The 18518-nt window shown below is 31.1% G+C and overlaps 2 protein-coding genes across 5 annotated transcripts in view; both read left to right on the top strand.

Moving 5' to 3' along the window:
* The window catches only part of LOC123009833 (cadherin-89D), a 34429-nt gene extending 32769 nt beyond the window's left edge, over positions 1-1660 (top strand). The window contains exons 16-21 of one of the 4 annotated variants that reach the window (XM_044406355.1): positions 293-376; positions 427-495; positions 547-762; positions 812-994; positions 1046-1126; positions 1176-1660. In XM_044406355.1, coding sequence (XP_044262290.1) covers positions 293-376; positions 427-495; positions 547-762; positions 812-994; positions 1046-1126; positions 1176-1425 — 883 coding nt within the window. In that variant the 3' untranslated portion in view covers positions 1426-1660. Of the gene's footprint in view, positions 1-292; positions 377-426; positions 496-546; positions 763-811; positions 1131-1175 lie in introns of all 4 variants that reach the window. The other 3 variants (XM_044406357.1, XM_044406354.1, XM_044406356.1) reach the window with 3 other exon arrangements.
* Positions 1661-13535: 11875 nt separating this feature from the next.
* Positions 13536-18518, top strand: part of LOC123009692 (neuropeptide SIFamide receptor-like) — a 63580-nt gene continuing 58597 nt past the window's right edge. Inside the window, exon 1 of the mRNA XM_044406168.1 lies at positions 13536-14046. Within this exon, the coding sequence (XP_044262103.1) occupies positions 13593-14046 (454 nt within the window). The 5' untranslated portion in view covers positions 13536-13592. The remainder of the gene's footprint in view (positions 14047-18518) is intronic.

The following is an 18518-nucleotide window of genomic DNA, read 5'->3' as shown; positions in this document are numbered from 1 at the left end:
TTTTCAGAATTAACTAATATAAATGTTTTAAAACACTTTGCTAGGGCAGATAAAGCAAGAGTGTCACTCTTTTGATAACCACAAACTTTATTGGTGCACCTCTATGATATGAAATAAATCATTTCTTAATATTGGTTTGTCTAAAGTTAGATCAGATACTTATTGCTATTGGATCGAACTTCTACACACCCTTTAGTTGAAATTACAAAAAATTTTGGCATTTTCCCACTCAATGTAGACAAATGAAATCTTTTTTATTTTATTTATATCTTTTAAACACACACATTTGCAGGATTTTGCATAACACAACTGGATACGATATTAGGATTCGTAAATTAGAACCACATTCTGAACGCAATCAGATAGATAACAGCGCGTAAGTACCAACTTAAAAAATTGAAAATTTTGTAACACTTTTTACTTCAGTACCGATATGTACCTGTATGCAGTTGATCCTATATTAAATGTTGTGGTCGACATGGAGCAGCTCCAAAAGTAAGAAAAAAGTCTTGAAATCTTACAAAACATCACTCCAAATGTTTTCAGAGTCCTCCAGTTAAAAACAAACGAAATTGAGCACCAACTCCAAGGCCCCAAAGTCCTCGCAGTGGCTAGCGGCGTCTCCGAACGCGGGCATTCTCGCAACCAACGCGTCATCCTCTCCTCCCTCGAAGTAGGGGTTGTGGTTTTAGGCTGCGTGGTCTTCATCGGAGCCCTAGCCACCGCTATTTGCGTCATGTGTGCCCGCAGACGGAAACGCAGGTAAGTCAAAATTTTTGCCCGACTTGGAAAAGCTCATTTCCGGCTTTAGGTTGCTTCAGAAAAGTTTTGCCCAACCTTTGGGCTACCCAATCGGCACTTTGGGCAAACCTAGTCTCTTCCCTGCGAGTTTCGGTGACCTTCACTACACCGACTCGGGGCATGATATTGTGCACCACCATCATGATCGGTCTTGCCAACGCATGTCAAGCACTCGCCGGACTTTCAGAGAGAGGTCTCGAAGTTCTGGTTGTATAGAAAAGTCGATAACGTCTCTTCATTCCAGTGGGCAAGATTCGGGCATTGTGGATGCTGGCCACTGTCAGTGTAGGCAATCGTGTTCTCAATCGTCGGAAGAGAGCAGCAAGTAGGTTAGTCACGTTTTTGGGTTTTCGCGTTCTCATTTTTGGTTTCAGTTACGAAGATTCGTTACAATCGGTGCCTCAAAAAAGGACCAGATCGGCGTCGATACGACAAGTTGAGCTCAATTCGGCTAGAAATACACAACAGAGGAGGTCAAGGAATAGGTCTATAAGCGAGGACATTGTTCAAAGTGCGGGGTTGCACAGGATGAGGTCGTTGGGACACATTCCCGCACCTCCGCCTATGGCTATTTCGGGACCTTCGACCCTACGTAGGTCCTCTGACAGGTTAATTGTAGGATAAAACAATATTCTATTTTTTTATTTTAATGACTAGTTACCATACGTAAGAATAGTGCAATTATTTTGTAAATATTTTAGAAATCTTAAGTTGTATTTATTTATGACGAAGAAATGGCCTAATGTGCAATAAATATTTTTGTATATATTATTCTTGTAATTAATATATAATAACTGTATATATTCTTATAACAAATGACTTGTACTAATTAGTTGTAATATCAATAAATAGTCACTTTACAAAAGTTTGATTTTTTTACATTTGATACAAGATACGTTGGCATTCCGCCTCCAAACGAAATATATCACAGGAGTGCCCTTGTTCTCAAAACATTTTAGTTGTTTGTTTTCTGGTTGTTTTCGTAATATTTCAGTACAACTGAAGTAACACATTTTTTAAATTGTTTAAATTTAATCAATAGGTTAACTAACAAATGCAAAAAACTTACGATATGTTTAAAGCCAATTTACGGCGTTTCTAAGTAGACTTGACTCAACGAAAGAAAAACGCGCTGAAGACGAATCTAAGTACGGTCAAGTTTACTTTCAGGTTTAGGGATGATAACTGAGCGGCGGAGATTTACTTAGTGTCAAAGGGGTTGTTGAGATGAAATTGTTTTTAAATTATGACTCTAAGTAATGTTTAATAAATAAATAAATGAAATATAATTACAAAAATATCGTTAAATTTTTACACATTTCTAATTTTTCTTTATAAATATGAATTTTCTAGATTTTAACTCTTTTTGCTACTAGTTTAGACAACGCTGCGGAGTGAAGCTTAGTGGAGAAGTTTTTGTCAAATCAACATGTTTTCTTTCTTTGAGACTTTACCCAAAAGATATTATTGTTTGCTGATAGCAGGGACGGATCGTGAAAATTTTTTAGGGGGGACAGAATTAGTTGACGGGCCTTTGTTTTTCAAAAAGTGTATTTCATATCAGAATAAAAATTTTACAATAATGAGTAATCACTTAAAAAAATTAAAATTTTACTTTTCGTGTTTTTGTTGCTGCAAACTTATCTACAATTTCTTCGAGATTTATTTTTCCGGAAATTTCATGTTCGATGCTTAAGATTGCTAAACCAGAAAGGTTGTCCTGAACCATGTTTGATCATTAATAAATATTTTATTTACAACTTGGTTTATGATATGCTTTACGTATTTTCCGATAATTTGGGTGGGGACGTTATATTATAAGTGGGTATGACTTTTTGAGTGTTTACAATTAATTTATGTTCTTAGGCGATTTTTTTCAGAATATTTTAAAGCTTACCAAACTATATGTTTTTGATTAATTGCAATTAGTCATCCGAGTACAACTTTTATGTTGTGACCTTGATATAATTTATTAAGTCAATCGACTTATTTCTGAGTCTGCATCATAGATGATGCCATTTAGTGTTTATACATTGCCGTTATTATTAAACTAGTAATATAATCCAACTAAATAAAAGAAATACTTACTTAGAAATCGCCCTTGATGCTATCTAGTTCTGTTAGCTGCAAACCTAACAAAAAAATTTGGAAAATCATTTGGCGCTTCAGTAGTTTTGGGCCCGGGTTTGGGTCCCTAGATCCGTCCCTGCTTATCAGTTATCAGTAAATAATCTAAAGTACATTTTGTTTTTTTTTTGTTTTTGTTATTTTATGTACAGTTTATATAGAATAAGAAAGGCTGCGAGATGCACAAAAATAAAAAGAGCGAGTCTCTGTTAGAGTGTGATGGACAACCGGTTTAGCTGGGGTACAGTATGTGAAACAACTTTGTTTTATTTTCACATCAATCAAACTTTATTTGGCACTAAGAACAATACTTTTTGCGGATGTGTACCGATGTGAATACCAGAACTGTCTACAAAAATGAAGCTTCTGTTCAAACCCTTTTTTTGTCCACTGCGTACTTGCGACTCAGAGCTTTTCGTATTTTAGATAGCCTATAAAAAACACTAAAGAAAAATAGCTTTTGTGCGTGATACTTTTTTCCTATTTTTACTTCATTTATTAAGTAAAGATTTTACAAAATTTAAAAATTTTATTTGTTACAATTCGTTTAAAAAAGCTATTTACGAGTAAATATGATGATTGATGAAATATGGACTAGGAAAATAAACAGTTTTTCTAGTTTATGAAGTAATTGTTTAATAGTTGAAATCTCAATAAATATAGTCACTATGCAAAAGTTTAAATTTTTAGATTCATTTGTTACGAGATACGTTTGTCTTCCTACCACGCCTCCTCCAAAAGGGATATATCACCGGAGCGCCCTTGGCCTCAAAACAAATTCGTTATCTGTTTTGTGGTTGCTTTCATAATATTTCAGTAATAATTGTGTTAGGTGGGATTGAGTTTTTTTAATTACCTGAAACTGAAAAATTTGAGTACAAAAGAGCGAATTTCCAAAACATTGTTCACAAATCAATAAGTATATTTATCTTAAAAAATATGAACGCTAACAAAATAATTGCAAATTTGAACCCACATGAACAAAAAGCATGTAGCAAATGTTCCGCTTGTTAATTAAAATGAATGTGTGTAAAAACGCGTCTAGTCAGGCTGTGGGTGCAGGTTTACCACCATTAAAAAGTGTTCAAATGGTGAAACGATAAATTATCACCGAGATATAAATTTGTCTAAAGCTTAATAATATATCACAAGGGTAGTAATCTATCACTTGCGTTGTTCGAGTTGTTGAATTTAGTACACATATGAAAGATGTTTGTTTCGTTTTGGTGAACGTAATTCGATAAAAATTAAACGAGGTAGTGTTTTTTTGATCGATGTAATAATCCACTGACCTACCCCGACTGCAGCAAGGTGAAGAACCTGTGAATAGGTTTTTATTTCTGCCATTAAAGACAATTTCACAACAATTAGGCGAGAAGTTGGAAGCTATGAAAACAATGTCTAGATTAACAGACCGTTTCTTCGCCGCTTTCCCGACTGTTTTCACGACGTAAATTTCGCTCAAGTGTGAGAGGTGTACGACGGGAAGGGTTTTTATGTATAATTGTTCAAGTGTTAAAGCTGGGTTTAAATATGGGATTAATTGGTTGAGAGGGAATTGGGGTTTTAAAAGATTTTCTAAAAATTCGTTGCCGCCTGTTCTACTTTAATAACAATGAAAGCAATAAATACAGTTGAAAGTAGTTTATTTCAACTTGCTTTTTTCAGAAAAATATATATTTATTTATTTTCCAAAAAATGTTTTAAAATTGTATTATTATTATTGATGATTATTTTCTTGATTTCTGTTCCTTATTTAGCTATTTTTTTTTTGAAAAATAAATAATAACCCAAAGTTATAGACATTTTTTACTATAAACTCAATCAAAAACACGTTTTAAAAGTTATTATAATACATTCGTTTCAAATGTTAAAATAAAAAACAAACAAAAAGATCACAACATGATTAAGGCTTATTAGTTTATTAGTATTCCAATGTACCTCAAACCTCATAGCAAAATTTTGTTTTATTTTAAGAAATAAATTTGCTTGTATTATTTGCTCAAAATTTAGTTAAGTTAGTTTAATGTACAAATCAGTGCATATTTTTATTTAGATGTTAAAAATATTGTACAAAATTTAAAAAAACAGAATTTAATTATTTATTAACAGAATTTAATTAAATGAAAGCATTATTATGGTTATTACGGTAGGTACAACAAAAGTTTTATCTTAAAATGTACTTTCAAATATAAAATTACTGAAATAATCTTTACTAAAAAAAATGTAAAAATTTAATAAAGCAAAAGTAAAAAGTAAGATTTTAACAAAAAACAAATACCGAAGAAAAAGAACTGAAAACACAAAAATTACCATGAACAATTTATTAAGTATCATAAACATTAGTGTCGAAACTGGCATTTAGATAAAAATAATTAGTAGCTAAATCAATTGCCAATCTTATTTTTTGATCCAATTTAGCTTAAAGTAAGTTGTTAAAGGGATAAGCATTTATAGAGGAAAATTGAATGCACGAGTTTCCTCTTTAGTTCGCAATTTTTCTATCAGCAATTTTTCTATAAAAATTGTTAAAGGAAATGATTTGCTTACACATCATTCTTCTCGGAACCCTTTGTCAAGTACTTGCTATTTTATAGTGCCATAAAAAATGCTTATAAATCTGCTTGCTTTATTACGCTTTTTAATTTAAAACCACGTAAAAAACAAATCTCTTTGGCGTGCGAACTTGTAACATTTTATCCGAAATTTGCAAAGTTTTTCATAAAACTGCGTCTCACGAATATGTAATGCGCCTTTCAGGAGCATTTCAGCGATATAAAAGTCCAGGACAATATTGTATGCCTAAAAATTCAGCATAATGTTTTTGCCAGCGGCTACCTCGACTTCTTAGAGATACGAGACTCTGACATAAATTTAGATTTATTTTACTTTTGACATTGAGCCTGAAAACGCTTCTCTCTTTGTTTACTGCTCGCGATCAGAATCTCGCCAAATTTTTTCACCAATAACTTATCTTAAAAAAAAGGAATTTATTGATTTTGAGAGGTTCCTCTACCTTGACATTGACTCAAAAGTCAATTTATTTTAAGCTGTAATAAAGCCGGTTTACGGCACTTGGCAGTGCATTAATCGTTCTGCAAACAATAAAATCCTACTGAATCAACATTGTTAAGAAACTACGTTTAATAATAACACCTCGGTAACAATTGCCAGAGAGTAGGGTCTGCTCTTTTGTTCCACCCATAACAGGTGGCTGCTTTTTGCTCCCAGGACATACTTTTCAAATTAGGGGTGATTATGCCCTTGAAACATTCTGAAATGTGGGTCTGGAAAAAATCACATTTCAGCAAGCGAGAACCGCTTTTTCCTAATAAAATCGCCAAATTTAAAAAGCGGAAAGTCGGGCAAATTAAATTAGGAATTTTTCGGAGATACCTTGCTGGAAAATCGAGAATGTAAATGATTTTTTTCAGGGACGTGTTGATTGAAGAGTTAAAGTTTTGCAAGAGACGTTAGTGTGAATTAGGCAAGCAAGGAGTTGGGATAAGAGGGTCGTTATTGAAGGCCGGTCTGTAATTATGGAAGTTTTTGAGAAGAGCTTTGAAGGAAGAGGATATTCAGAAATTTTTCCACTTTTTGGACTGTAAGAAATCTAATTAATTTTAAATGATTAATTAATCTTAAACAATATTAAATAAGCTTTTGGGGCTTCAGATAAATTGCGGATTGTGATATTACGCTCATCAGGGGTGGAGCTTTTGTACTTTAATGAAACCAATCAGCTGTCACAGTACTTTTAAATAATTGTTCAACAAAGGGTCAAATCATTATAAATGATGCATTTATAAAAGCTGGTAAAACGTGAGAACTTTATTGTGACCATGAATATAAAAACAAACATTTTGTGTATCCAATAGACACTCTTATGTTTTTTTTTTGTTTTTTTTAAGTATTGTTAACAATACCTGCATTAAAAATATTTACGTAGACCTTTTAAAGATAAGTAATGTTTTGTCTTTATTTGCTAGAGAATAAAGCAAATAAAATGCTGTTATTGAAGTAGGTTTTTATTTATTTACTTTTATTCACAATTACTATACATAGTATAGTATTGTCATACGAACACAGGGTGTCCTAGAGAGTTGAAAAAGTCCATTAGTGACCTTTAAATATTAAAATTAAAAAAAAATGTATAGGACATTGATAGATCTTGTTCATCGCCTAAAGTTATTTTCAACTATACAGCGTGTCTCAAAAATAAGATACAATACGAACTTGTGTTTTTTTTAATGATGAAACACCATATGTTTCTTAGCGTTTTTGGATGTAGATTTTTATGAGAATGTAGTTTTATGAGAAGCTACACTTTTATTGGTCGATTTTATTTAGTTTTAAAAATAAGAAGTTTTTTTGACAAGCACATGCACTTTTAAAAAATTTATTACACACAAACTAAGACATCTAGAAATATTTTTTTCACTACCACAAAAAAGAAGGTACAAGATATAAGGTTGGAACATTTTTTAGTGTGTTGCATTTGCAAAGATAAAAAAAATGAAGACGTCTGTTAAAAGTTCAATAACTTAAAAAAATTTAATGGAACACCCTGTTTATTGTTTTTGCATTTAAAAGACTATTAAATTGTCTTTCTAAAAGATATTTAACGTTAAACATTAAAAAATAATTACTATTGTTTCAGTAGCCAAAAAGTGCACAGTTGCACAAGAGATGGAAGAAATATCATTTAATAATCACATTTGTGTTAAACTGAATTCATTATTCTTTATTTTCACAATAAAATAATTCGAATTTCAGTATTTATAACGACTTTTACAACGTCTGGATAAATCAACGGATAAATGATCCGTGGTGGAATTCCTATGGCTGCCATAGTATCAACAATGCTCAGATATTGATAAGCATTGTTGGTATAATTAATTTCGAATATTCAATATTTTTTCCTTTATTAACTCTAGACATTAAAAGTTATTTTTTTTAGATAGACAATTTATCAATCTATTAGATGCAAAAATACAAAATGGGTGTACCATTTAATTTTTTAAGTTGTTTAACTTTTGACAAACTTTTTTTTATTAATCTTCCATTAAAATTTATTAATCTTTACAAATGCAAAACACTAAAAAATTGCTAGAGCTTTAAATTTTGTACTTTCGTTTTTGCAGAAGTAAGAAAAAATTTATTCTAGCTGTCTTAGTTATTGTGTAATAAATTTTTAAAAAGTGCATGTTTTCGTCCAAAAAAAGTCTTATTCCTAAAACTAAGCAAAATTGACTAATAAAAGTTTAGCGCAAAAACATTGTTTTAAAAGGCTACATCCAAAAATGTCAAAAAACATACGGTGTTTCATTTAAAAAAAAACACAAGTTTGTATTGTAACTTATGTTTGAGACATCCTGTTTGGTTGAAAATAATTTTAGGTGATGCACTAGATTAGTATCAATCAATGTCCTACATAATTTTTTTTAAATTTCACCATTTAAAAGTCACTAATGGACTTTTTCAACCTTCTGAGACACCCTGTATATATACCTAGTAATACTACTACTACTACTAATAATAATTATTATATCTCATGGTCAGGAAGTAATTTAGGAAGGATTATTAAGATTACGAGACCAACAAATGTCAACAACTAATTTGTTTGAATAGCAACTATATTACTGTGAATAAAATCGATTTCCACCTGACATGTAATCTACTATTAAATGGTGAGTGGTAAGGTTTGTTACTTTATAGATTTGAATTAGTAACTTTGTTAAATAAAGATAAAATTTAATTTATATTATAGAATTTGTTCGTACAAAATGTTTGCTTGCTCAAACTGCAGAAAAACGCTTCTTTCACTCTACTACCCTCATCGACTTTTATCAAATAAAACAACATCCAACCTGTTTAGACAATAAATCAACTTTTTGAAGCCCCCACCCATCAAATTTCCTCTTCATTATTCCGCTTGATCAATACTTGTTTTTTGCATTTTTCATGTTTCTATGATTGATTCGACTGACGTTCCAGTGACTTTTATAATGCCTCCACCTCGCTTTAAGCTCAACGAAATTGAGTGTAAAATCGGAACGTTTGCATTAGGTTAACTCGGAATGATGTGCAATGGGTCAACTTTAAATTACTTATTCACGAATTTGGTCATTCAGAAAATCTGGGTCAGGACCTGTAGGGTTTTTAGTCCGAGAATCGATTCGAATCATCAATCATTTCAGGCCTCACATTTTAATCCTTGGTGTTAGTAATCGATTGTGTGAAAATAAAACAGTAGTGGAAACATATCGTATTTTGTAAATTCAATTATCACAAATTCTGCTTTATCCCAGTGTTTTAACTTAGCATTTGCAAAACATGTCATTTCATGCGGCGATATTAAGCCCATCGGCTGAAAAATGGCAAATTTTACCGCTAATTAAAACTCCTGAAAACAACTTCATTTCAAGGAGCTTTTTTTGTTTTTTGGTAAAAGCTAAACGGTTTAAGCATTGATCCGTTTATGTAGCCTTGACCATAAGTGCAACGAGAAAACAAGCTGATGAATAGAGCGATCTGCCAAGTGAATGGGTTTCTTGTATTTAGTGAGGTTTGTTGCCAAGTTCATGGCGGCGGAACTTTATTCATATATATGTCATCGGGTGGGAGATATAATAAAGAAAAGTTTTGTTAACTGCGAGAATTTTCCTGATTAAGTTTTCAAACTGGAGGTAGACACATATGTTATGGAGGAAAGGTTACAAACGTAAATATCCGACTTGTGGGCAATCAAAAGAACAAAATGGAATCGGTATATCAGAAAATCGTTCCAACGGTAATAATTATCCATTTTTTATATCGGGTTACTTAGCAGACATGCAATCAAATTAAAGAAGAACAAAACACCCCGAGTTTATGGGTTTACGGTTGAAATTAGAGAAACAATGTTAATTGGTTGACATTTAATTTTTTTTATAATGGTTGTTAATTAGAAATTCTAACACCTACAACACCTTTTTGTTAATATAAATGACACAAATTTTTTAAACTATTTTTACTTAAAAAGTTACTTTCATTTTCGAAAAAAAAACAAACAATTTTTTGTATTTACAATAAATGAATGTTATTTTGTTCTCTTTTTCTATTACTAGATCAAGTTTACAATAATTGTATTATGTGCCTACTATCAAATATTATTTTAAAATTTTGGCACAAAATTAAATAGTATATGAAAATACGAGTCGTAGAAGGCATCCATTTAAACAAAAGTCGAGAAACAAACGCTTGACTTGAATAGCCTTCCGTAACAAGTAATTTATACTATTTTTTGCTTTTTATGCTGCTTTTAATAAAATTAAAAAATTAAATTTAGAGTATTTTGCGTCAGTTGGTGACATGTAGTAGTGTATGAAGGTGCTGGAAAATTTAATTTTGTCATTGTACGTAATCTAGAAATAAATTCTCGAGATTTTTTGTTTGTCACCAAAAATTTGAAAAATTGCCAAGTTTATTGAAAATTGGTAGCCAATTGGTTATAATACAGATATAAAAAATACACTAGACTAGTAACGCACTTTGAGAAGTAGTTAACGCACCCAAACATTTCTGCTTAATTTTTTTTCTTATTTATTTAATCTTGATCTTGATAATTTTCAACAAAGTTCTAATCTATGTGGTCAAATATGTGAAATAGGTAGATATTAGACGACAAAGAGAAAAATGTAAATAAGCAGGCATAAATGGCAATGCAAATGACAATAATTTGATTCCAAATACAAATTCAACAACAGGAAGCGTAAAAGAAGCAGGAATAATCAATAAAATGCAAATATTTATAATTTTTCTTGCATTATATTCGGTGGTAGGTAATCATTTTTAGATAAATATTTCAGCTGGCAGTATTTTTGCAGTAGTTAGGTGACGATAAGTGCAAAAAGCCCAGAGCGTTAAAAACCAAAGAAGAGTACTGTTGGCATGAAGAGGTTGAATTAGTTGACAGAATAGTGCAAACCTCAAAGAACGTACTAAATTTTGCATAAAAGAAATTAGGAATAATTGTTGATTAGGGCAACAAAAAAAGGGCATGATATACATGTATAACATTATTATATGACATATTATATATCATTTTGTTCATCTCAGTGAGATTATTTTTTTTTAAGTCCACAAACTTTGAACTAAATATTTTTTTAAATTTAAAATTAATTTAAAATAATTTAACTTTAAAACATCATTACGCAATAACTATTAGGCCGATTTCCTTCAAATAAAAACTATTCTAAAGGGATGGATTTGCTCTTTAGCATAATATGCAATTTGAAATTGAATATTGGCAAACTTCGAACAGTGTTTGAAGAAGTTCGAGGCAAATCGAAATAATCTGAGAAAAAATCTACGAGTAATTTTTTTTACCATCACCAACGTGTAGAGCATCTCTTTATTAGTTGGGATCCAAATTCTTAAAAAATATACCGAGTAGTTTCAAAATATGATTTTTTGAAGTTATGGTTTGCTATTCAGGTATTCCGCCATATAGGAGTAATGCATGTTAATTTTACTTAAAATTGCACTTTTATAAAAGAATTTGTTTTAAGACTTTACTTTTGATTAAAAATAGTCAATTTTACCTTCTTTGTTCTAATTAGAATAAACAAAAACTGTTTGTTTACTTAAAACAAACAAAAAGTACCTGCGTACTAATAAAAGCAAATAAAGAGTTTCTTTCATCTAAAAATGACCACTGAAACAAACAAAGAGGATCTAGAAGTTTAAGGCACTAGCATTTAAAAGCAATTTTTTTAAATCAAATCACTTTCCATTCAGATTCCGACTTGTTCACTTTGTTGTAGCTTTCTGAACTTTTTTTTAAAAATGTTCTCAGCAAATGCTTTCTCATCTGATAACTCACTTTCGAGTGATGTTAAATGCAATAAGTCTGTATAATATGATGATTGGGTTATTCCTAAAATAATTATTAGAAAACACGCTATAGTTAATAAGCTTTCTAACAACTTATTTAATCAAAAATAAGATCGATATAGTCGGTAGAGTCAGGTATAGTTAGGTCCTATGACTATGAAGCTAAATTGGCAACACTGAATCAGGTAGTAACAGAAAAGGTAAAACCTGTAAACTTTTATATCTATTGTGTCTATTTATGTTGTCAAGGTATGTTACAAGCCACGTACTATTGTCAGAAATTTCATTACAGGCATAGTACCTACTTACATAATTATATCGGGTGTTTTTTTTTTAATTTGAAACTTTGGTTGTGAATGGACAATCGTATTGAAAATAATTAATCTTATATTGGACATCTTTCCGGGCGTGTTAAAAATTGTTGTCCGCTCACAACACACTTATATCATCGCTAATTATAATGACGCCAAATTAAAAAAAAAACACTTTTTATATTGTGTCTCCTAACTTTCTACTAATAATTTTTTATACGAAATATCACGAATATGTGCTTTAAATTGAATTGATTGAATCAATAACAAAAATTTAGTAAAGGACCAAAACTTTTGCCAATAAAAGCCACAAATAACATTGAACAGAGTTACAGTTTAGGATACAGCTTCCTTGTTTCCTCTTTTAATAGCCTATAGGAAAAAAAACTTGGAAAAGTATTTTTCCAACAGAAATAAATAAAGTCAAAATAGTGCAAAATTTGAACTCTCATAACTTCGAAATTTTTATAGATAGAATTTTTCCCATATTCCTGGTATTTTACATTATATGACATTTTTCTCTGGGGTGCGAGTTCTGGCGCACCTTGTATTTTTGCATTTTACGTATTTTTATAGGAGTAGTTTATTATATTCTTTATGACAATTTTACAGATAAATGTATCGAAAAATCAAGATAATTTGTAATTGAGTCATGTCTGTGAAACATCAAATAAAATGACAAGTCGAAAACTAAATTGATATGATCAAAAAAATGATAATTTTAATAACTAATTATTTCAAAAACAGTCATATTGTTGTACGAGTACGTCGGCGACTAGTTTCAGCCTATTTTGTCGTTTTACCTTTCAACTTACCATTTTATTTGACGTTTCATGTGAAGTTAATTCAAAAATAGACATACGTTTTCAGATCCAAAGCCAAAGATGACTTGATTACAAATTATCTTGATCTCTCAATACAAAATTCTTAATCAATGTTTACATTATAGTTTAAAAAAAATAGTTAACGCAGTTATTTCTATGACACCATGTATTTTATAGGGTGTAGCATAGACTATCTGAGCTAATATTTAGTATTAATAAACAAATAACACATGAAAATAACATATGAAAATAACAATCAATGTTGTACAAGATTAAAATATAATTAAATTAAGCATCAATTGGATTATTTCCAAGACTAACTTTGTGTTTGTGGGCGTATGTAAATAATAATTTAACTTTCACTGTTCAAACTTGAATTTCCTTTCAATCGAATTTATGAAAGTTTAGTTTGATTATTTAGTCTTTTGCAGGGCAAATCCGGCACCTAATCTCTCATCAGCACACACCTCTGGAGTCATCAACCTCTTTCCCAATTTATTAAAACATGCAAAGATTCAATCTGCCAATCCCGGCGGCAGCATCCCCCAGCGCAGTCGCTTATCAGCCCCGCATTCGGGCACTCTTCCTCCGACGTTCCACCGCGCCGGTCGCCCTCGCCATCGGCGCGCCACTTCGCGAAACTATGCTCTAGATGGGTGTCCTGGAGTTAGCCGCGCTGCGCATCGACGACGAAGAAGAGTACTACGATGAGCGCCGCCGACGAGCCCACCTCCTAGCCGCCGTCCCCATGCCGGAGCCCAACGAGACGATGCTGACGGCCGAGTACCTGGGGAACCTCTTCGACGTGGTGGCGCACACTGAGAGCACCAAGACATGGATGAACGCGACCGTCAATGCCACGGAGGCGGCGTTCCTGCCCGAGCTTTTCTACCGACATTCGATGGCGATGACGGCGGTGTACTGTGTGGCCTATCTGCTGGTTTTCGCGGTCGGAATCGTGGGCAACTTCTTCGTGATCGCGGTGGTTTTCAGGTCGCCGAGGATGCGGACGGTGACGAACTTCTTTATTGTTAATTTGGCCGTGGCTGACATTTTGGTTATCGTCTTCTGCTTACCAGCGACGCTCATGTCCAACATCTTCGTGCGTAAGTAACATCACTGGTTTTATCATCGCCCTGTATAAAATGTGCTTTAGTGCTAAACTTATTAAGACTACTTTAACGGTTATATGGATCACACCTAAAGTTATAAAATTTTAATGTTTCACTAGAGTATAACAAAGTTGGGGCAATTATGAATGAAATATTGTTACTGAAAAACTTTTATTCTGTTAAAGAACTAGAAAGATGGTAATTAATTTTTTTGACACATTCCAAGCCACTACTATTTCATCTTAACTATCGATAACAAGGGAACAATTTTTAGTGGATGCGCCGGAACAACAATAAACCATTATTAAAATGTTGTTAATTTATTTTTTTATAATTTGTGGTAAGATTAATAAAATTTTTCATATTTTGATTTTATTATTATATACAAATTGCAGTTTGCTCTGAAAAATGCAAGTAGAAACCAGAATAAGTGCTTTTTGTTTTCTTTTTTAAGTCTAATTATTGATTTTTATAAGATAATGCGCTTTGCGATATCATACACTGTTAAGCTTTTAAAACGTTGTTAAATAACGTGGAACAAATTTCTCACAAAAAAATAATAATGTATACTGCAATCACAGAAACAGATATACTAAACATAAAGATTTTATCTTTTTAACTTGTTAGTATTGTTTCTGTATTAAATAAAATCAAAAGGAGTTTATAAAGCAATAAAAAGTTTTTCAAATTATGTTATTCGAAACATTTAGTTTATTTATGCCCGGTTTCTGGAACAATTTAACATAAGATAAGTTTTGTCCTTTAGATAGTTTCTAAGGTAGCGTTGAACTGATTGGTGTTTTTATAGCAATTATGGAACCGATAAAATTTATCTAACCATAGTATTTAATTAAAGAACGTAAACAAACACTACATCAATATTTTTTTCTAAAATCAAAAAGGCAGAGTAAAGCTAAATTACGCCATCTTTGAACATATGGTGATAGAAGTTGTCAAATAAAATAGTATTTTTTCTAAAAACAAAGTTTAAAAAATAGTTACTTGTTTTAGATACAAGGGAGAAAAAGACTCTTTTCTCTAGTGTAATACAAATAATTTTTTCTATGATCAACCAAAAAAACAATATAAAACTAACAATTTCTCTTCATATCTCAGTTTCATCATTAAATCTAGTAGCATTTTTTTAGTTTCTATAAAGGAAGTAAAATTTGTACTTCTCTGAGACAAATTTAACATTTAATATTTACTGTTATTGTAAAACAAATAAAGGAGGAAAATAAATCTTTACCTCTCTAGGAGGTAACTGGCCACTTTAATAATTTCTGAAATTTTAATGAAAAAACTTACTTTTTGTTAGAGTCGTTGGAAATATTTATTAAAAAAAAAAGAAAGCGTATTTTTTCCTCCCACAGGTGGAAGTAGAAATAATCACCCACGAAGCAAAAGACACTTTCCTCTAATGTAATATATTTAATTTTTCCTACAATCCAACAAGAAAAACTTCGGAACTAACAATTTTTTTCTTGATATTCCAGTTTCTGTATTAAATATAGCAGCATGTTTCCCTGTTTCTAAAGAAAAAGAAAAATTTTTACTTTCCTTTAAACTTACATACAGTGAGCGGCTAAATTATAAAAAATTCTTATTTATTAAAACTGAAAATATTTTGTTTTCACAAAAATGCTCAATCGGGTCAATTTCCTTTTTAAAAAATAATAAAATACTCAACTTGATTTAATTGTATATATTCTTTTTTGTTGATATCATTCTACTTTTTTGGTAATTTTTTCTCAAAAGTTTTATGTAATACCTATTTAATATTTTGGTGTTACCATTTCGACAATTAAAAGATCTATCAAAATGGCTAAAAAAATTAGGGGTTTCCACTAACAAAAATGTCGATGACGTCATTACTCAAAAAAACAAAAAGTGTAAAATACTTAAATCAAGCTGAAAATTATGTATCTATTAAAAATAAAATTGACCTTCTTATAACAATTTCTGAATTTAGTAAATTTTCTGTTCAAATTGTAATAATACACATTTTATGGTTTAAAACTCATTTTTTCTAAAATATAACTTTCAATTTTTTGACTTCCTATTCTTTCACTAACTAAAAACACCCGCCACATAATTTACTGCAAAAGTTTCAATATTCCACTTTTTACTTAAACTGCCTACTTAAAAAACTGAGAATCATATTTCAAGCTTTCAATTTCTACCACTTTCTATTGTGTCCTCTCATTTATAAAAAAAATCTGTTAAACACATCCTCAATAATGCCCGAAAAAGGTGCGCCAAAAAGATTGATGACATTTTCTTTCCGCAAAATCCGTCTAAGATTAAGTAGCAACCAGGTCATCGTCCTCTTTCTAAAGACTAAATTTACTCATAACTCTCTTCTTAATACCAGTTTTGCAATAAAACTATTATTCATTGCAACCATTAAACTACTCTGTTTTTCAATTAACTGCGATTTAAATCAGTGCTATTGAAATTGCCAAGTTTGAGAATTGAAAACTATGTAGAGTTAGCTAGACGTTTTATGACAGTATCAATATCTTATCGATTCGATGCAAACAGGAAATTCCTAGATGGACGACGGCGATATTGACTATCGATGTCTCATACACTTGCAAGTTATTGAGAAGATATGAAGCAAAAATTACGTAAAAAATATTAAACATTATTGTTTGTGTAAAACTGTTTGTCGACCCCAAAAGCCTGTAAATTTTTAATCATAGGTACCTTCCTAAAAGCCCTTTAAACCGAAAACTAAGCACTACTAAATTAATTAACCCTCATACATCTTTCATAACCACACATGTTATTCCAACTGCTCTAAAACGCAAACATTACGCTTCCTCCATTATGCAAAACGTTAACAAACATTCTGGAAGTAATCTTAGAAAATTCGGGCAAAACAATTAGAGCATATGTGTGAAGAGAATAATTAGAGCTTTTTCAGGATCAATACACTTTTATTTATTGAGGGATCAAAGGCTTTATTTGACAAGAGAGATTTAATAGGAAGAGTTCATTGTCCTGCAAGTTTAATAATAAACCACGTGCTTAAAAATAAATGCGAAAGTGACGTCAAATTGAACTTTTGACACACTGTCTGTTTTTTTGATACAGGATGTAACCCTGTTCTGATTTGCCCCATATTTGCTTAATTAAATAGAAACTATTGTACTGTTTTAATGAAATTTTAGCTGAATAGCCTCAAATTACAGGTTGATGCAAATGCAATCTAATTGGATTTTATCAAACGGGAATTGGGTTTAGGATAGGTTATTTTTTAGTAACGTTTGCAACCCGATTCGAGAAAATTGTTGTAAAGTTATATAGGCTGTTTCAAAACTCGCGCCTCAGAGAAAAATGCCAAGTAAGATGAGATACCACAAACATGATAAAAATTTTGACATTTATTTTTTGACATTTAATATTAGACATTTTGTGTCTATTTAATATTGTTGATAATGTATTTGTTTTTTCATAATTATTTAGTAAAGGTAACAAATGTTTGCCAATAAAAGTTACAAATTAGGATACAGCTTCTTCGTTTCCTTTTCTGTAGCAAAGAAACTTAGAAAAATATTTTTCCCAGAGAAATAATTAGAGTCAAAGAGTAAAATTGAAACTCCCATTATTTAGAAAATTTGATAGGTTGACTTTTCTAATGTTTCTGGTATTTTACCTTATTTTTGTGTAGGGCACGAGTCCTGAAACATGCTGTATAATAGATGCAGCTCCTGTCCTTGCGACCTCATAGATTCTGAAATCCCACAGGAAGGACGTTAATGACCTAAATCTACGCCTTATCACGGCGTCATTAAATCCCGGATACAATTGCAAGAAATCAGATGAATTTCAGCCGCAAGCCTGGTTATTACCATAAAACACATACTCTGTGTGGAATTATTGGAATGTGATCAATTACGCTAATGTGATTTATTGAGCGGTTTTGATTGTTTATCTAGTTATCGAACTGATCTAATTTGTTTAATGTATATGTTCAAAGTATTAACATTGACCACGTCAAAGGATTTGGTGGCTGGGGAGATCCTAAGATTGTGTTTAAGTAATTTGGAAATTACGTTGGCGGGTGGTAATGATGTAAGTAGGTATTTTACGGTAAACAGGCGTCTTCGCCTAAATTGCAATCTAAGCTTAATTAGTGACGACCTTATAACCAAATTTTCAATTACATTATTATTCGCTGAACTTGAAGATTTGAGAAAACAACACCAATTAAATAAAGATTTGAACTCATTTACATGTTGTTTTTCTTTCACAAATTACTAAAATTCTGATTGTGATATTAAATCCAATTTTAAATACATTTTACAATTTTATAAGTTAATCCATAGTCACTTGTTATAGTCGCCAAAGAATATTTTAACTTTTTCGTTATTTTGAAAAATAAAATATCAATTTAACTATTTCTTGTAATGCTTTAAAAATTATATTAATATCAGTTAATTAGATAATTATTGTGATAA

Source organism: Tribolium madens, unplaced genomic scaffold, assembly GCF_015345945.1.
Source record: "Tribolium madens isolate multiple individuals breed KSU strain unplaced genomic scaffold, Tmad_KSU_1.1 Scaffold_7;HRSCAF=85;Tcas5.2_LG10, whole genome shotgun sequence".
In the NCBI taxonomy this organism is placed as follows: domain Eukaryota; kingdom Metazoa; phylum Arthropoda; class Insecta; order Coleoptera; family Tenebrionidae; genus Tribolium; species Tribolium madens.
This window is presented reverse-complemented; position numbering and strand designations above follow the sequence as displayed.